Here is a 16,660-nt window from a genome sequence, read left to right on the forward strand (position 1 = left end):
CACCACCCGGGCCTCCGGATCGCCTTCTAGATGATCCGGGACTATCAGACCCTAGTTGGCGTGCGCGCTATGAGGGCGTGCGTAGCATATCGTTACCGTTGGCGGTGAGCACGTAGTACCCTCCATATGATAGCTCCAGTGAGAACTTGTCCGCGTCCACTGACTACACAAGCTTGCTTACGCCTAAACACGTCTTCACCAAATTTCATACTACCCGAAACCACGAGGACACGAGTAAGCAGGTACTACGTGAAGTCACCTGTTTCCATGGTTTGCCTAGCCTCATTGTGACATATATTGGGAGGGCGGGAACAGAAGGCACTGCGTTATACATAGCATTGTATAGCACTAGCAACGCCTCATGCTTCGAATATTCACAGCTAATATGAAATATTGCAAGGAGGGGGTTCGAATGCGTGAGAATCTCACCAAGGGTATTGGATCGCTTCGGAATAAAACATAATTCAGCCGTTCGTTGTCTGCGAGTGGCAATAGTTTAGAGTGGCTACGAGCGGTGTCAGCCTCCAGAGCCTAGAGCACTGTAAAAGCGTAATGAGCGTCAGATCTAGATGGGCGACTTATCTCGATATCTTAGTTCCCGATTGTCAATGCATTAGTTCCCGCAATAGGCAGTGATCTTACGCAGCTTGCTACTAGGGCCGCCCTGAAAAGGATCTAGTCCGTATTCCAATTTGAGCCTGCTATTTTTGGGCGATGCAGGTGGGAGTGCATAGCGAGGAGCATACCAGCTCTTATCAGGCATCTGAGATCCGAGAAGATTGACGGTATTGATCACCGCCTCCGGTTCCGAGTGGTTCGGACTCGGTTGCCGCCGATCGGTATACCGAAATAGCCGAAGTCCGAGACGCATAATATATCCACACTGCAGTTTTCTGACATCATGACGTGCGGGTTGGTGTAGTGGTGTCGTACGGAGAAAGTCAGCATATCCGCAATGCAATAAAAGTACAAGAAAAACGTATGTAGTACTTGAGTTGCCTGACAGGCACCAGAGGTACCGGTACATGCAGCCAACCATACCGTCGAACGCGCTACTGCAAAGGGACGCCCTCCCTTGCGTTGGCGTCTTTTAACCAGAAGGTCATCCCGTCCATAAATACCCCGCCACAGCACTCCCGTATTACAATAGATAAGGACCAGGATTCTTTTCCCCGACTTGATCTCCTTCTGACCTTAATACCGACTGGGTTTTATCAGAAATCGACGACCACCTCACAGTTTCTCCATCAACCGCATCCACTCTCCAGGATGACGACTCCATCAGTTACCTTCGACCTCACCCCGGAGCAAGAGGCCAGCAAGCTCCAATTCATCCGCCGCCAATTCTCCGGCGCCCCGCCCGCCGTCGCGCGCGCCGACGTCGACCTCGAGGGCCAGACGGCCCTCGTCACGGGCGCCAACGGCGGCATCGGCCTCGAATGCTGCCGCCAGCTGCTGGGCCTCGGCGTCGGCAACCTGGTCCTCGCCGTCCGCGACGAGCACAAGGGCGAGATCGCCCGCGAGACCCTGATGGCGGACAAGTGCCGCGCCAGCCAGAACGTCGAGGTGTGGCGGCTCGACTACGCCTCGTACGAGTCCGTTACTGAGTTTGCGCGGCGGGCGGAGAGCGTACAGCCGCCGCTCGGGATCGCGGTTTTGAATGCGGCGGTGAATCGGGCTTCGTTCGCGTTGAACCCCGAGACGGGCCACGAGGAGGACGTGCAGACCAACTACTTGTCCACTGCCCTATTGACCCTTCTCCTACTCCGCACCTTCAAAACAACCAGCGATGCATCGCCCTCCCAAGGCCCCGGCCACATCGTCCTCGTCTCCTCCGACACCGCCGCCTGGGCCAACTTCGCCGAGAAGACCCAGGACCCGCTCCTGCCCGCGTTCGACGAAGCGCCGCGGTTCCGGACCTTCGACCGCTACGCCACCACCAAGCTGCTGGGCCAGCTCTTCGTCGCGGAGCTGGCGCGGCGCGTGCCGGCGTCGGCGTCGGCGGCGGCCGTCGTCAGCTGCGCGAACCCAGGCCTGTGCCACGGCTCGGGGCTCAACCGCGAGCTCGGGCTGCCCGCCGCAGTCTTCATGCGGCTCCTGGGCCGGTCGGCCGCGGTCGGGGCGCGATCGTTGGTGAGGGCGGCGACGATGCAGGGGGGAGAGGGGACATGGGCAGTATATTGAGGACTGCGTGATACGACCGTAAGTTTACCACACACACCCAGATACCCTCAATCCTGGTCTTCCTGTGCACGGTATGTTGTGATGAGACTGACATATACGGTCTTACTAGTATGGCACCTTTTGTGTACTCGGAAGAGGCCAAGGTGGTTAGTCAACGGCTATGGAAGGAGACCATGGCCGAACTATCATTTGCAGGGGTTGAGAAGATTGTCCAGGATTTATCTTGAGATCGCAAGTAGGATGGCAGTACTCATGCTTTGCCGTGCACGTTTCTTCAGTCTTTGGCTCGTAGCCAATATCAACATAGTGCTACCCTTTTCCACGCACTAGATTGCTCACATTCTTCCTGGGTGTCAAACTGCCTTGACCGTGAGTTAAGCCGATTCAAACTTTTGCTGCCCTATCTTCATATCCATGAGCCAGCCTAATAAGGGCTAATTACACCGTCCTCCAGATACTCGACTGGAACTTGTTCCCTACCCACTCCCTAACAACATCATCTGTGCTTTCGATAAACACGACTGTCTTAACTTCGTAGTCTGAAGTGGCACCATGAACCTCTAGAAAGCAACTGCCTAACTCTTACCGCTTCCTCCCCTAATCTGCCTCGCTTTCCCCGCTGTACGGTTTCCGACCATACACGATATAGCTAGATCGCCATGATGCATCTTGTTAGCCTGTCGCTGTTCAATCGGGCTAGGAATGAGTATAAATCAGGCGCCACTTACAACGGTATACTCCACCGAATACTCGAATCCAACATCTCGCGCCGCACCTCGCCCGACAACGCCTCGATCTCCGCCGGCGAGAGCCCCGCCGACGCCAGGAACGGCTTGAAGCTCTCGACGACGCCGGTGCTCATGATGTTGGTGACGTAGACGCCGACGACGCGCATCTTGTCGTCGGCGGCGTGCCAGGGCCCGCCGGGGACCATGATCAAACGCTCGCGCACGTCGACGAAGCCCGCGTCCAGCAGGTGCTGCCGGTAGCGCCGGGCCTTGGCGAGGTCCTGCCCCCGCGCCGCGGCGCCCGCGCGGAGCAGCGCGCTCCAGCGCTGCAGGGCCGTGCCGGCGAGCGAGCCGTCGGCGTGGCCCGCGAGCTCCAGGACGCCGTCTTGGAACTCGATCCAGCCGCCCGGCGAGAGGTGGTTGTGGGCGCGCCGGATCACGGTCCGCACGTCGTGGAAGCACGAGAGGACGCCGCGGAGGTGCACGTAGTCGAAGCTGTGGGGGAAGAGCCAGTCGTCGGTCTCGGAGTTCTCGAGCACGAACTGGCAGTTGGGGGTCCAGGGCAGGGGCTGGATCATGCTCAGGTCGGTGCCGATGACTTCGGATGTCGGGTTCTCTTCAGCTGTGACGAGGGTGAGAAGTGTGCTTTGGTGTGTGTCCCCGGGAGAGCGGTGGAAAAAAAAAGACCTTACCGAATTCCAGTGCCCATAGTCCGGTCCCCGTTCCGACTGGTGGCAAGTAAGCATTCATCAAAGTGAGGCGTCTGCCATGGATCACTTACTATCGAGTACTTTCTCCGGATACCGGAGCGGGGCAGCGGCAAGCTTGTTATCCAGAAGGAGCCGGTAGATCGCATGGGAGAAATCTGTAATAGTTTGGTTTTCGGTCAGCCAACGGATTGCATCCCATAAGCGCCGACTGTTTCTTGGATCAAGGTTAAGACGAACCAAGCCGATCTTGTTCCGCCTACAAGTTTGGAGAGTCTGGGGTCTTAGCGTGTGATGCCCACTTGTTTGTTTCGACGATGCGAGGTCTGTTTAGGTGGGCCGAGGCAAACTCACGCTATCGTTTGGGAGCATGTATTCTTTCAACACAACGACATATGGTCAGCCTAAAGGTTCATCCCGCGAGAGACAGATCAGATCGGTTTGGTTCCCGGGGTGGCCATCCTGCTTACCGCCTGGCATGTAGCCCTGGTACGTGCGACCATCTTCTGCGACGAAGGCGTAGCGGTCCGCGACCGTGTCTCCGTCGGCTTCCTCGTCCAGCGGCCTAACCTGTTTCGCTCTCGTGTAGCTTGGCGCCTGCGCCTTTGGGGTCGAGGACCTCGATTCTTCCGACTCGTCTTGCGCCATCTTTCACGGCTGGGAGAAGGTACTGAGATAAAAACAATCTTCGGTGATAGTACGCGGAGAAAAAAGGTGGTGATCATGGATGTTTGGGAGTGTGCCCGACGTATGGTCGCATTGCATTGGATGGAACCCACCCAGTTGTGCGTTACTAAGTAGATACGTAACCTAACCTAAGGGCTTCTTTCTTCTGTTTTATCCTCCCCTCTCTTCCCCGTCGCCCGATCCTTCTCAGGGGAACTTCCGGGATCGTCAACAAACCCTGACAATGAACGGGTGATGGGCCGCACCGCGGGTCGCATGATTTTTCTGTGGGTGCTGTGCCGCAATTAATCTCCCCACTACTCGCCTGCCTCGCTGCCCTCGTGCAGATTGTTGACAGCAAAGTTGGCTGCTTCACTGTTCAAATTCACCAGTCGCGGTGACAAACCTTCTACAGCCGAACCAAACAGTAGCCATGGGGGGAGTACCATCGAAGCCCGGCGATGCATCGACCAAGCTCGAGGTGATCGGCGCCGGTTACTCCAGAACCGGCACGGCCTCGATGCAGATTGCGCTGGAGATGCTCATGCAAGGGCCGGTGCAGCACGGAGGAGGCCACCTCCTCTGGCGCGAAGACTGTAAGTTCCTCCAATCCCCCCCTGAGTCTACACCCGGCGACAACTAAGCGAGATTCAGCATTTCCCAAGCGTTGGGTGCAGGCCTACGAGGCCCGCCAGGCAGGCGATAAGGAAAAGGTGCTGAAGCTGGTCCGACAGCAGGTGTCAGGCTACGTCGGAGTACGTATCACACCATCCCTATCCACCTCTCCAAATTGCGCGAGGGAAATGGACTCCCGTCGCGTGAGCGAAGCACGGCACAAGATTAACATCTGAACAGTGCACCGACATGCCCAACGTCGACTTCCTGCCCGAGCTGCTCGAGCTCGTCCCCGACGTCAAGGTCGTCCTGGTCACGCGGGACCCGGCCAAGTGGTGGAAGAGCATCGGTATCAACCTGAGCTACGCCTCGCCGTGGTGGCTCCCGCTCTTCGCGGCCCCGATGCCGACCATCCGGTGGTTCCCCGGCATTGTGCACCATTGGAGCAACACGGCGGTGGATCTCCTCGCAAAGGCCAACGGGCCCGGCACCCCGATGGGACCACGTGAGCAGCCAAACTTCCGAACTGGTCATGACCATGACTCTTTGCTGATGTATTTTCGTTTCTCGCAGATCTCATTGAAGTACACAATGATTGGGTGAGGAGCATTGTGCCGCCGGAGCAACTGCTCGTCATGGACATCAAGGAAGGCTGGGCGCCGCTCTGCAAGTTCTTGGGGAAGCCGATACCTGCCGAACCGTTCCCGCAGGTCAACGATGCCGAGACTGCTGATAAGATCGGCATGTCCATCTTCGGGAAGCTGGCGCTGACCTGGGTCGGGTTGCTGGGAACCGTGGGCGTGGGGGCATATGGCCTGATGAGGCTTGCGAAGAGGTAGTCTTGACTGTATCCAATAGCTATGGGGGACTACTTAGATGGTGTATCAAACGTATAGACGAATAGATGGCAAGACGTTCCAGAGATCATGGGAGGGTTGCTTTCTCGGGCGGTTTGCCTTAGAGATAGACACAATCCCCTATTGGGATTGTGTCCCCCCTCCAGCCGGTAGTGTGTGCTGAATAATCCGATAGACCTGGCCTCCATTGTTGCATAGGTCACCATTACCTTGCCAATCGGATTCCTTGCCATATCCGGGATGACCATGGATCAACCTACACATTACTAGCAGTACCATGATTGCTACCCTTGCGTGGGAAATCTCACGTCATAGTAAGCCCAACCGGTGGGATGTCGGATGCTCTTATATGCATGTGTAGTAATTTCCAACCCGATTGGATGTAGAACCCAACTGTTGTAACACAAGCTCGCTTAGAGAGCACTCGGTCGTTACCCCCTTAACTCCGGGACCAGGGGAGGAGTGGATAAGACCGGCCTAATTCAAGAAGCCGGGTGGGCCGGGCTCCGCAATAAAGCGCCGCGATCTCGTCATTAGTAATAGGTCCGGCGATGTCTACGTCAGCTAGTCTCTCCTTGCACTACAGTGGACAGCCGCGGCTCGAACTCTGCCACGTCCTATAGGTTATATATCTGTCTTTGACCCGGCAGGGACTTGTACGACGATGCTTAAAATATATATAACATCCTGTAACCAACACCCCTTAGCTTTCCTCCCGTTGGCTTCTTCAACCGCCTCCATTTGACTCCCCAGTATTCCTCCAGCCCCACACCGAATCCTCCCCGCACTACCATCGCCAACCGCCCACCATGGTCCTCACCGTCCACCACCTCCAAGTCTCCCAATCGGAGCGCATCCCCTGGCTCTGCGAGGAGCTCGGCATCCCCTACGAGCTGAAAAACTACCAGCGCGCGCCCGCCCTCGCGCCGCCCGAGTACAAGGCCCTGCACTGGACCGGCTCCGCGCCCGTCATCACCGACGGCGACCTGACGCTCGCCGAGAGCGGCGCGTGCGTGCAGTACATCTGCGAGAAGCACGGCGGCGGCCGCCTGTTCCCGACCGCGTCGCACCCGCTCTACGCCGACTTTTTGTATTGGTTCCACTGGGCCAACGGGACCTTCACGCCGTCCATCGGGCGCGCGGGCATGGTGCCCGACGGCCAGGCCAGCAGCAACCCGATGGCGGCCTATTCCAAGAAGAAGCGCGACGACATGTTCAAGGGCCTGGACGCGCGCGTGCGCGATCACGACTGGCTCGCGGGCGACGAGTTCACCGCCGCCGACGTCATGCTCGTGTTCTCGCTCACCACGTTCCGCTACTTTGTGCCGCTCGACCTGGCGCCGTACCCCAACATTCTGGCGTACTTGAAGCGCGTGGGCGAGCGCGAGGGGTACCGCCGCGCGATGAAGAAGTCGGATCCGGAGATGGAGTTGGTCCTGGGCGCCGAGGCGCCCGAGTCGTTCTTCAAGAAGCTGGAGAGGGAGGGCAAGAGTGCCCTGTAGCAGGATACTGTTTGCAAAGTAGACGGCTGAGGCTTGGGGGCATATTAGACATGCTGTAGTGGCCTGCACATTACTCTCGACTCGCTTGAATAGAACAGAATACCATCTCTCAAGAACGCTTGCATCAATGGCCAATTGACACTTTGAAACTCTGGTCGAATCGGTTGACTTGAGTTAATTTAGGTCGGAAGGAACTCGAGCTCCCTAGATCGGGGGCTCTGGTACAATGTCCTGAGGTGTTCTTTCTTTTTGGGAGCGACGGCCAGGCATCTGTGTACACATTGAGTAAGGCGTCGCTGGGTGTGCATCAACATTGGAGCATGCCAGACTGTACCCAGGGCACTGGAAACACAGTGTAGGCGGGGGGCACAGTTCCAATTCGCACGCGTCTCGATTGGTGGCGTTGACTGCGAATTTGACACAATAATCTCATAAACAACTATGATTTCGCTGCCCGCCGAGACGTCTTCGTGTTTCCTATCCATGTTAGTCCCACGGCAGCAAAAACCATGAGTGGACTGACTGGGGCACGACTTGCCCGTCGCTCCCTTGCTCGGCCCAGCGCGATTGGATGCATTCGCTCGCCGAGAGACCGGCAATTGTCTTCCCCAAACGGCTTCCCCAGAGCCTTGCCGACGGCTCTCTGGGCGCACTTGTCCACCGCCAATCCCCGCGCGACCTCCTCTTCGGCACTCGTGGGCCAATCCCTCAACGCGCTCGCGACGTCGACCAATCTAGCTGGGCACGGGAGCGAGAGAGACCTGTCGCACTTAGACACGAAACGCTTGAACCAGTCCTTTTTTCGCTTCGACACAGACGTACCCGTGGACACCGACCCGCAGGTGCGACGCCGCTGGTTTTGGGGCTATGTCGCGTTGAACATTACCATCACCTTGAGCTACGCGGAGGCCATGCTGGAGATGGAACGAAACCACAAGAAGCTCGAGGTGAATCTTGGGCAGCACGTTGATCCCGAGGACTACAAGCGGCTAGTCATGAGCGAGGGGGTTCGGAGAACAAAGTATGGAGGTTCTACCAGCGCCACGTACTCCTGACGGGCGACTGCGCCGAGCAGGGACGCTGGCATGCACTGTTCACACACATCTTTATCCACTCGGACGTCGCCGTGCCGTTAAAAAGCTTGGTCCTGCTTTCCGTCTTCTTCAGAGCGGCTTGGGTCGCCGGCTTCGGGCGCATCGGGCCGCCCTTGGTGGCGGTCTGCTCGGGGGTCGCCGGGGACTTGCCTTTCTGCGCGCCAAGGACATCAAGCAGAGACCATTGCAGGGACCCTTCTTCCATGTCGGTCCAGACGCAGTCGTGTCGGGGCTGATGACAGCGGCCACGCTCGCGCGTCCCCGCATGCCTTTCTTCCTAGGCTTCACCCCGGCCGCCTTCCCTCTCTGGGTCGTTTGCCTGGTCGGGTTCACACCGGAACTGCTGCAATGGAGCATTCATAAGTCCGGCTACCCTCAATGGCTTCAAGCGGAGAACCGGAAGAAACAGGCCCAGGCCAACATGGCCCGAGAGCAGCATGGGCAAGCAATCGCCCATCGCGCCGCGGAATTAAGGGAATACGGCGAGCATCAGGCCCCGAAGACAGAAGAGCAGCGTTACGATGGCGGGGAACAGCCGCCACGCGAGGTAGGGTCGCAGGGCCCAAACGGGCCGCCGCGCCGTAACGAGCCTGCGCCCGAGGAAGAATCAGCCCGCGAAAGGGAATGCCGGCAGCCCAGAGGCGGCACCGCAGGAGCCGAAGTGCGACGGCGAAGAAAATACAACGGGCGAGAAAGAGTTGTCGAGTGCAGGAGCTTCGCCGCCCGGGAATGAATCGCCACGCTTTTATGAACCAACACACCATCAGGGAGATGCAAACCATCGGGGCGGAACAGCAGCCCACGGAGAAGGTTTTCCTCGTAAGGAAGAGCGACTACGCGAGAAGGCCACTATCAGCGACAGCAAGTCGTCAGGCGAGGAGAAACCGCTGCCTCAGCAGGACCGCAGCAGCGAAAGAACGCCAACGGGGACCCTTCTGTCCCCTCACGAAGCTCCGACGGCGATCGCATCTGCCACTCAGCTACGTAAGAGCCCGGGGAAAGACGCAACCGCGGAGGGAGAGAAGGCAAAAGGCGTGATTGTGAAAATCAAACCCACACGACTCGAGCCGAGTTTCGGCGGTGCCGCATGCGGCGCCGCGATGGGATTGGCATTACGCATGATACTTCGACGCTAGAAATGCTGATGAATGAGTCTCAAGGGGTCGCCGGCCTGATGATGGCTGCATTAGGCTGTGTAAGACGTCGTCATGTAAAAACTCAACTCCAGCTGCCGGCAAAGGTGAAGTGATTAGGTCGCTGGCCGAACTGACAGAAAACAACGAAGAGGTAAACAAGTCATGCATTATTAATATTGTAACAGAGTCCAGGTGTTTCGCAACCTACTCCGTGTTCTTAAATCTGTCTTGGAGAGCCGCATTAGGTTCAAGACGTCAGTCAGTGCCTGTCACAATCAATCGAGCAAGGCCAAAGGTTGGATTGCCCCCTTACACACATGGGTAGAACCGAGATGCACCCATCAAGACCTTTGAGTCATTCAATGCCGTGGAGGCCGTTGAAGAAACACGAGGTGTTGAAACCCAACAGACTCTGCTGTAGGTTTGAAGGTCGTTCGTTGATCGGCGTTGGGTTCAACGCCAAGGCCCGTGATCTTCATTCCATCCCCCAATCGGCTAGCCATGGAACGAAAGCCCCTGAGGGGCGCGCGGGCGTCACGACGGACAGGGCACCACCAAAAACGAAACCAAACCATCTGACGACCCCTCAAAAGCCCAACACCAACATTAATAAATGAGGGCCTGCCTGCTGCCTGCCGCCTGATTTTCGTCTCGACATGCGTAAGTACTTGGGCCTTGCCACCGATTCATTCGCGCGAGCTTTCTTCGGTCTGGGCACGTAAGAAGACGAACGAAACAACACCGACGGACCAACGAACGAACGAAACAATGGCCTCCGCCGCCGAGAAAGCGCAGGCCCCTCTCCGCGCCGTCGCCGTCGCGACCTTCTTCCCCGCCTTCGCCCTCTGCGTCGCCCACGGCGTCAAATCGAGCCGCCCCGTCCCCGCCGTCGGCCTCGTCCCGCTCGCCTTCTCGAGCGGCTTGTCGACGTTCCAGCTAGTGCGACTGCGACAGGCCAGCACCAGGAACAAGAACAAGAATAAGAGAACGCAGTCTGTCGTGCGACGCCCGTCGCAGCCCCAAGATAACGACGCGGCCGAGTCGCAGCCATTGGCGCCGCAGGAGCAGCAACAGCAACAACAGGGAGAAGAAGACGGCTATGCCGGGGACGAAAACGATGACGTATTGACGGAACCCCGCCATCCGATCTTGACCTTCTTCGCCGACGTGGTCCTCGCCGCCGCCCTCATGGTCGTCCTCGTCTTCACCTGGATCCAGACGGGCGGGAGCGCGGAGCTGGCCATGCTCGCGGCCTATGCGACGATTCCGCTCCTCGTGAACTTGTAAGTCTCAATCAACCCCAGCCAAGGCCACCCGCCACAATACGACCATGGCCCGCCCACATGCCACAATTACCTGCCAATGGAGCTGACAAGAACCTTCGGATGACAGCTTCATCCATCTCTCCTTAGCGGTGCGCGAATTCTCCCGCGGCCTAGCGATCCCCGCGCTGATGCAGTACCTGGCGTGGCAGGTAGTTCCCGGCTCGTGTCCGGACTGCGGCCGACACCTGCGGCCCGACACGACGCCCGCGATGCCCTGGTTCGCCGCCGCGACGTCGACCACTTCCCATCCCTCCTCTAACTCGCCGTCCGCGCCCGCATCCCCCGCGGACTTCTTCCGGTCCTTCAAGATGCCGCCCTCGATGAAGAAGCCGTGGAGGAACACGACGTCCGGCTCCGGCTCTGGCGGGCGAGCCGCCTTCCTCCCGCCCTGGTTCTCGGGCAGCCAGCAGCAGCAGCAGCGGTACACCGACCTGGACGAGGACGCTCATCACCACAACGGCGCCGCAGACCACGGCGACGGCGGCGTGGTCGAGGAGGCGGCAGTGGCGGCAGCGGCTCCGTACCGCGATGAACCCGAGGCGGCCGGGCAGCCGTCGACGACGCTGACGTCGGATGTGCTGGAGGAGCCCGAGGAGGTGGAGGTCGTCGGGAAGAAGAAGAAGAAGCGGAGCCAGGGCAGCGTGGACCAGGGGTCGTCGAGGGTCTGGAGCGACTCTTGAGTCAGCCGCAGCCGCAGCCGCAGCCGTGGCTGACCCCACGCACCACGCACCACGTCTCGTTTCTTTTTTTTTCTTCTCTTTTTTTTCTCTTACTCTTCTGGTGCCGCCCCACAAGTGCGAGAACGGGATGATGATAAAAGCGACGGGCCGCGCGACTAAAAGCAGGCACTTTGTTGGATGAGTGTCCCCCACCACACCATACTACCTTTTCGATTATGCGAAGATACCCTTTTCCAGTGATTGCCTATTTGAGATTTCTAGTATGCTATATAAGATCTTCTGATTTCGTTCATTAATATCACATCCGATGTACACTTATGCCATTTCAATATTCTGTATATCCTCGCATCCAGTTTGGTTATCTGTCATTATCGATTACTTTTGTACATGGTTGATGGCTAAACGGCACATGCAACCGTGCTCGTTGCATGCGATTCTGTCTTACCGTCAGCATGCAGACCAAGCGTCACTGCTATCCCGAATAAGGGATGCCGCTCGCCGGGTACCTGCAGTGATCAAAATCTTGGCAATTCCAAATACGGGCTCCGCAGGTGTCCGCGTCCGTGTCCGTGTCGCAGCATCAGCTCACCGGTTCGTCAGGGTTACAACGCGTCCGTCGATGGGAATACATGATTCCGCTCAATAGCTATACATACATCATGTTTCATTCCAGCTCTCTTACAAAAATTCCTCTTATTCAGCAATAACGGGCTCTTCGCCGCTGTTGGATTTCCACCATCGTATCATACACGCGATCCCCTCAAAGCGTATATCGGAAACCAGGCTGGTAGCCGTCCTGAAAACAAACTGTCAGTGACCGGTGAACTTCAGAGAAAAAAATAATGTGAGTAAAGACTTACCTCATGAGCCTCGAGCTCCTTCTCCCCGCGATCGGCCTTCTTGTTGGCGATATAGAAGAACGTGTCAACAACGCAGACGAGGATGATCGTGAGCAAGCAGCATGCAATGCACGCATAGAGACCAGGCTTGTAACCCGTGGCAGCGTCTTGCTTCCTGTACCGAGCGAAGAGAAATTGTTAGCTTAGCTCCTCGAGGCGGCTGCGGCAAGATGTAGTTGGTGGACTTACCGGAACACCAAGCTGCCCGCAATCCCACCAATACCACCGAGCCCGACCAGCGTAGCACTGCAGAACGCTCGCTTCCACTGGCCGCGGATGTTGTTGGCCTGGTACGCCATGGCGGAGGGGATGTTGGAGTTGGCGCCCGCGGTGACGAGGAAGACGCCAAAGTAGCGCACGGCGGGGTTCGTGTGCCAGCCCATGATGGGCAGGCCAATAAGGCAGACGACCATGTTGCAGATGATGATGGGCCCACGCAAGTGGTACTTGTCGCCCAGCCAGCCCATGAGGAACATGTAGAAGCCCGCGAAGGCGTAGGGGGGCGCGACGAGGCACTGCGCGGCGCCGACCTCGAAGCGCAGGTTCACGGTCAGGATGATGGGAAGGAAGTAGGCCAGCGCGTAGGTGATGGTCGTCGTGTTGAAGAAGATCAATGCATATGCCCTTTCCAACCCCAAACCTATTAGCACTTGCCCCTTGTCGTACTTACCTATGTCGAACTGCAGGTGCGAACTTACCAAATTTTCAAGTCGGCTCCGGCCGCCATGAAGCGTCTGAGGTCGAACTTGGGAGTTTCCGCGTCTCCACGGTCAGCGTTGACACGTCTCACCACCCAAGCCCTTTCCCGTGCTCCCAGGAAGTTCCACGATATCCGTGTCGAATCAGGGAAATCCACGAGCATCCAGTATCCAGCGATACCGAGTAGACAAGTGATGAGACCTTCGACGATGAAGATCCCTGACACAAGGTATTAGTAAAGGGTGGGTCAGGGGCACATGGCGAGGTGCAAACAACTTACAGCGCCAGCCGGCTAGACCAGCAACGCCCTTCATCTGCATGAGGCCAAAAGCCAGAATACCTGAGAAGGCCGAGGCAACACATCCGAGGATATAGAAGAAGGAATACCTCTTTCCGACCTCGTCTATCAACACGTCAGTCATGATCATCTAGAGGAGTTGGCCACTCATAATAACTCACATCTGGTATACTGTGGTGAGCTTAATGTTAGCACCAACGTACCTAATAAGATAATGATTTGTATCAGGGATAGTCAACTTACCCAAGTACTCAGGAGGTAGACGCAAGATGGGAAGAAGCCGGCCTCCATGACACCCAACAGCACGCGTAGCCCTGCTAGTTGCGCCCAGTCCTGCACGAAGCCCATGCCGATCATGACGCAGCCCCAGAGCAGGGTGATCAGGGCGAGATGAACGCGCGGGCCGATCTTGCGCACGATGACGGTCGACGGCGGCTGGAAGATGGTGTATGTGACGAAGAAGATGAGGGTGATGATGGAGTACCGATCGCCGACCAGCGCCAGGTCCTTGTCCATGCCCGCGATGTTGGCGGCCGAGAGATTTGTTCTAGTTCGCGGGAGTCAGTTTAGGCCACGCATTGCACATGAGGATGGGCGTATCGTCGCATATCCGTCTGCATTGACAGCTTGCGCGGAGCGGAAAGGGAGATCCGACTAACCTGTCCATCAGTGACACGCAGTACATGACCCCGACTGTTGTGACGAGACGGCGATCGACCCTCTTGATGATTCTCCTCTGCTCCTGGGGAGTAAACTCATTTTGCCAGTCATCTTGGCTATCGACGACGTGCTCCGAGTGTGCTACATCAGCAACGTAGTCAGCACTGGCCTTCTCGCCATCATGGTCCTGGGTGGTGTAGTCGCGAGCCATGCTCAGCCACTCTGAAGTCACGGAATGAAGTCAAAGACACTTCGATCGGATTTCAGACACACTAGAGTGGTGCGGGGACAATAAATAGCAAGTCAAAAGAAAGAAAAGGGTCTCGTATCTTGATCTATGCTGGGGAATGACAACATATGTACCTCTGAGACCACGCGGGCGGTCAAGACAGGATAGACGAACGGTTCTGTTACACGGAACATCCGTCATGGGGATCCGTCAGTGTCAGTGTCAGTGGGACCCTGGATGCATTTCTGCTTGGCTACTGTCAACTGTATGTGACTGGCGCGGAGTACGTGCATTGCATACCACATCAACCCGCAGCTAGCCCTCCTTGGCCAGCCACGCTGAAGTCGCCAGAGCGAATGATAGCCCTCGACAGCAGCAGAATCTCCGTCCGTCAAGGATGGCCCTCGTGTCTTTAGCGCATCGCACGACGAGATAATCTCAGATTTGCATTTTAGACTCTCAGAAAGCAATGCCTTGCTTCGTCCCGAAAGCTCGGTCGCCAAGACTCGAGGCGCCCCAGGGTCTTGCTGGCAAGGGTTCTGAACTCATATATCACTTGCGGCTCGAATTGAGCAGATGGACATGAAATCACACGCCGTCCAGTGCCTCCAGTATCTGCTTCCTCTCGCACAACGACAGATACTTGCTTCCGGGCAACGCTGCTTGCCACCGTCGTCCCCCTGCTACGAACAGCAGGTCGGAAGTGGAAATCTGGGGTAACTGCTTGGCGTGCGGGGGGACAATGGGTCGCCGACTTTGCGTCACAGTCTTGCGGGGTTGGCTAGGCTCTTGTTGGCAGTCAAGCCCGGCATACCTCGGGGAAAGCAGGGGTATGTGTGTCAATATCGTAATGGTCCGTACGTAGGTAGTGTTGTGGTAGGACAAGTCAACCTTACGGCCCTAAAATGTCTCGAAATTTGTAGCCTAGTTGGCCGTTGGCTGGTGGGCGAGTCAGCCTCTCAGCGCCCAGCGCCCGATACTGCTGCTGAGTGTTTCTAAGAGGACTGGTCTAGAACAGTGCCATATCCGAGGTGCTGGCTCGGAATCGATCCAACGAGCAGCATGGAGTTGCTTAGCTGCAGTTTTGGCGTTTGTCAGGTTTGCTAACGAGATGAATGGATGGCATTGGTTATGGCTCGTGCATGATCAGTCTTCGCAGCTTCCTTGTTTGGTCACTGGCCAACCTCGTGATCTTCTAATTGGCAACTATCCCTGGATCTCCTTAAAGTAGATGGAGTCGGGCAATAGACTGCCGATATCCCCGGCCACCCTCTCGCGATTCTCGGCTATCTTGCCATGTTATTGTTGGCAGATACAGCATTGACCCCATTGCGGGGTTAGGGCGCGGTGCTGGTGCGGCCAACACCCGTCCGCGGAAGGAGCTCTTGGACAAAAGCTCGGCGAAAACCTGCGGGGGCCATGCGGGATCAAACATGCGGCTCATGGCTCGTGGCCTCGACTAGGTCTCGAAGTACAAGGAGTAGTGATTTGCGCATCCAGGGTTGAAGAGCGACCGACATTGGGGGCAGGTGCTGCCGCAGCCGAGATATTCAGCAATGGTCAGCTCATGGCGGCATTTTCCGCACAGGACGGCGCAGGTGGTGGCTTGCTCTGCCTTGGACCAGACCTGGGGTGGGTGCTTGGCGAGCGCTTCATGGCAGCTGATGCAGGCGTAGTAGTCACCACAGCACTTGTGGCGGATGGCGATGATGTCGCGCTCAGAGTGCCAGTGGGAGCATTGCGTTAGGGGGCTGACGGATAGGCCATGAACTGCAGGCTCGGTGGCATTGTGTGCATTGCCTCCCGATTGCGCCATATTCCTCAGGCAGGGTTATATTCTGTATGTAGATGAATCAGAGCGGTTGTATTAATAGTTCCGAATTTCTGGATGAATGAGACAGGCGATGACACATTGATCGGCGGAGGTGAAATGGAATTCGCGGGGAAACTTGATACGTTCCACCGATGGCAGCGGTTGGTCCGAGCGTTAGCCTGGTACTGGTACTTTCCCCAATGTCGAGTCGATTGAGGAGACTGCGCATCAAATTGGGCGTTCGTCTGATGTGTTTTTCACAAACCCGCCAATTGAGATCTCAGACGAAGTAAACAGAGGGAATCATGCAGCCGCACGGAAGAAGCCGCTGCCAGTCCACGCTACGCACTGCCTGCCACCAGAGTCAACTCATTCAATTTCCTAGAAGCTCATTTTTATCAAATTGGCTTTTCTTGATTTGGCACCGAGTGAGTACTTCCATTGCCCATGAACTCTACCACTCACGAGCATCGTACCAACAACGCAATACGAGCTTGGCAATGGGCTTGACGTGCCGTCGCCAAGCAGCGATGATGTCTAAACGCAGATCTTTCAGGGGCAATCGCAG

General features: G+C 57.0%; 9 protein-coding genes across 9 annotated transcripts; 5 read left to right on the plus strand and 4 right to left on the minus strand.

Moving 5' to 3' along the window:
- Window positions 1–1,269: 1,269 nt before the first annotated feature.
- On the plus strand, window positions 1,270–2,411 carry PG986_002892 (uncharacterized protein; the record flags this gene model as incomplete). The annotated part of the gene is made up of 2 exons (XM_066839114.1): window positions 1,270–2,129; window positions 2,294–2,411. The coding sequence occupies 2 exons, from the start codon at window positions 1,270–1,272 to the stop codon at window positions 2,409–2,411; spliced, it is 978 nt and encodes a 325-aa protein (XP_066704178.1).
- Window positions 2,412–2,908: 497 nt separating this feature from the next.
- Window positions 2,909–4,267, minus strand: PG986_002893 (uncharacterized protein; the record flags this gene model as incomplete). The annotated part of the gene is made up of 4 exons (XM_066839115.1): window positions 2,909–3,534; window positions 3,605–3,640; window positions 3,694–3,777; window positions 4,090–4,267. 4 exons carry the CDS (start codon window positions 4,265–4,267, stop codon window positions 2,909–2,911), a joined length of 924 nt encoding a protein of 307 aa, XP_066704179.1.
- Window positions 4,268–4,718: 451 nt separating this feature from the next.
- On the plus strand, window positions 4,719–5,739 carry PG986_002894 (uncharacterized protein; the record flags this gene model as incomplete). Its single annotated transcript, XM_066839116.1, has 4 exons — window positions 4,719–4,881; window positions 4,940–5,040; window positions 5,141–5,405; window positions 5,474–5,739. 4 exons carry the CDS (start codon window positions 4,719–4,721, stop codon window positions 5,737–5,739), a joined length of 795 nt encoding a protein of 264 aa, XP_066704180.1.
- An 827-nt stretch (window positions 5,740–6,566) lies between these two features.
- On the plus strand, window positions 6,567–7,259 carry PG986_002895 (uncharacterized protein; the record flags this gene model as incomplete). Its single annotated transcript, XM_066839117.1, has 1 exon — window positions 6,567–7,259. One exon carries the CDS (start codon window positions 6,567–6,569, stop codon window positions 7,257–7,259), a length of 693 nt encoding a protein of 230 aa, XP_066704181.1.
- Window positions 7,260–7,698: 439 nt separating this feature from the next.
- PG986_002896 (uncharacterized protein) lies at window positions 7,699–8,558 on the minus strand (the record flags this gene model as incomplete). The annotated part of the gene is made up of 3 exons (XM_066839118.1): window positions 7,699–8,020; window positions 8,082–8,238; window positions 8,309–8,558. 3 exons carry the CDS (start codon window positions 8,556–8,558, stop codon window positions 7,699–7,701), a joined length of 729 nt encoding a protein of 242 aa, XP_066704182.1.
- A 30-nt stretch (window positions 8,559–8,588) lies between these two features.
- Window positions 8,589–9,086, plus strand: PG986_002897 (uncharacterized protein; the record flags this gene model as incomplete). Its single annotated transcript, XM_066839119.1, has 1 exon — window positions 8,589–9,086. One exon carries the CDS (start codon window positions 8,589–8,591, stop codon window positions 9,084–9,086), a length of 498 nt encoding a protein of 165 aa, XP_066704183.1.
- A 1,171-nt stretch (window positions 9,087–10,257) lies between these two features.
- PG986_002898 (uncharacterized protein) lies at window positions 10,258–11,494 on the plus strand (the record flags this gene model as incomplete). The annotated part of the gene is made up of 2 exons (XM_066839120.1): window positions 10,258–10,772; window positions 10,882–11,494. The coding sequence occupies 2 exons, from the start codon at window positions 10,258–10,260 to the stop codon at window positions 11,492–11,494; spliced, it is 1,128 nt and encodes a 375-aa protein (XP_066704184.1).
- Window positions 11,495–12,254: 760 nt separating this feature from the next.
- Window positions 12,255–14,261, minus strand: PG986_002899 (uncharacterized protein; the record flags this gene model as incomplete). The annotated part of the gene is made up of 7 exons (XM_066839121.1): window positions 12,255–12,290; window positions 12,355–12,508; window positions 12,583–13,017; window positions 13,092–13,311; window positions 13,373–13,495; window positions 13,642–13,937; window positions 14,050–14,261. The coding sequence occupies 7 exons, from the start codon at window positions 14,259–14,261 to the stop codon at window positions 12,255–12,257; spliced, it is 1,476 nt and encodes a 491-aa protein (XP_066704185.1).
- A 1,477-nt stretch (window positions 14,262–15,738) lies between these two features.
- Window positions 15,739–16,095, minus strand: PG986_002900 (uncharacterized protein; the record flags this gene model as incomplete). The annotated part of the gene is made up of 1 exon (XM_066839122.1): window positions 15,739–16,095. One exon carries the CDS (start codon window positions 16,093–16,095, stop codon window positions 15,739–15,741), a length of 357 nt encoding a protein of 118 aa, XP_066704186.1.
- Window positions 16,096–16,660: the final 565 nt, after the last annotated feature.

Source organism: Apiospora aurea (assembly GCF_038362705.1).
Source record: "Apiospora aurea strain CBS 24483 chromosome Unknown utg000002l_segment0_segment0, whole genome shotgun sequence".
In the NCBI taxonomy this organism is placed as follows: Eukaryota; Fungi; Ascomycota; class Sordariomycetes; order Amphisphaeriales; family Apiosporaceae; genus Apiospora; species Apiospora aurea.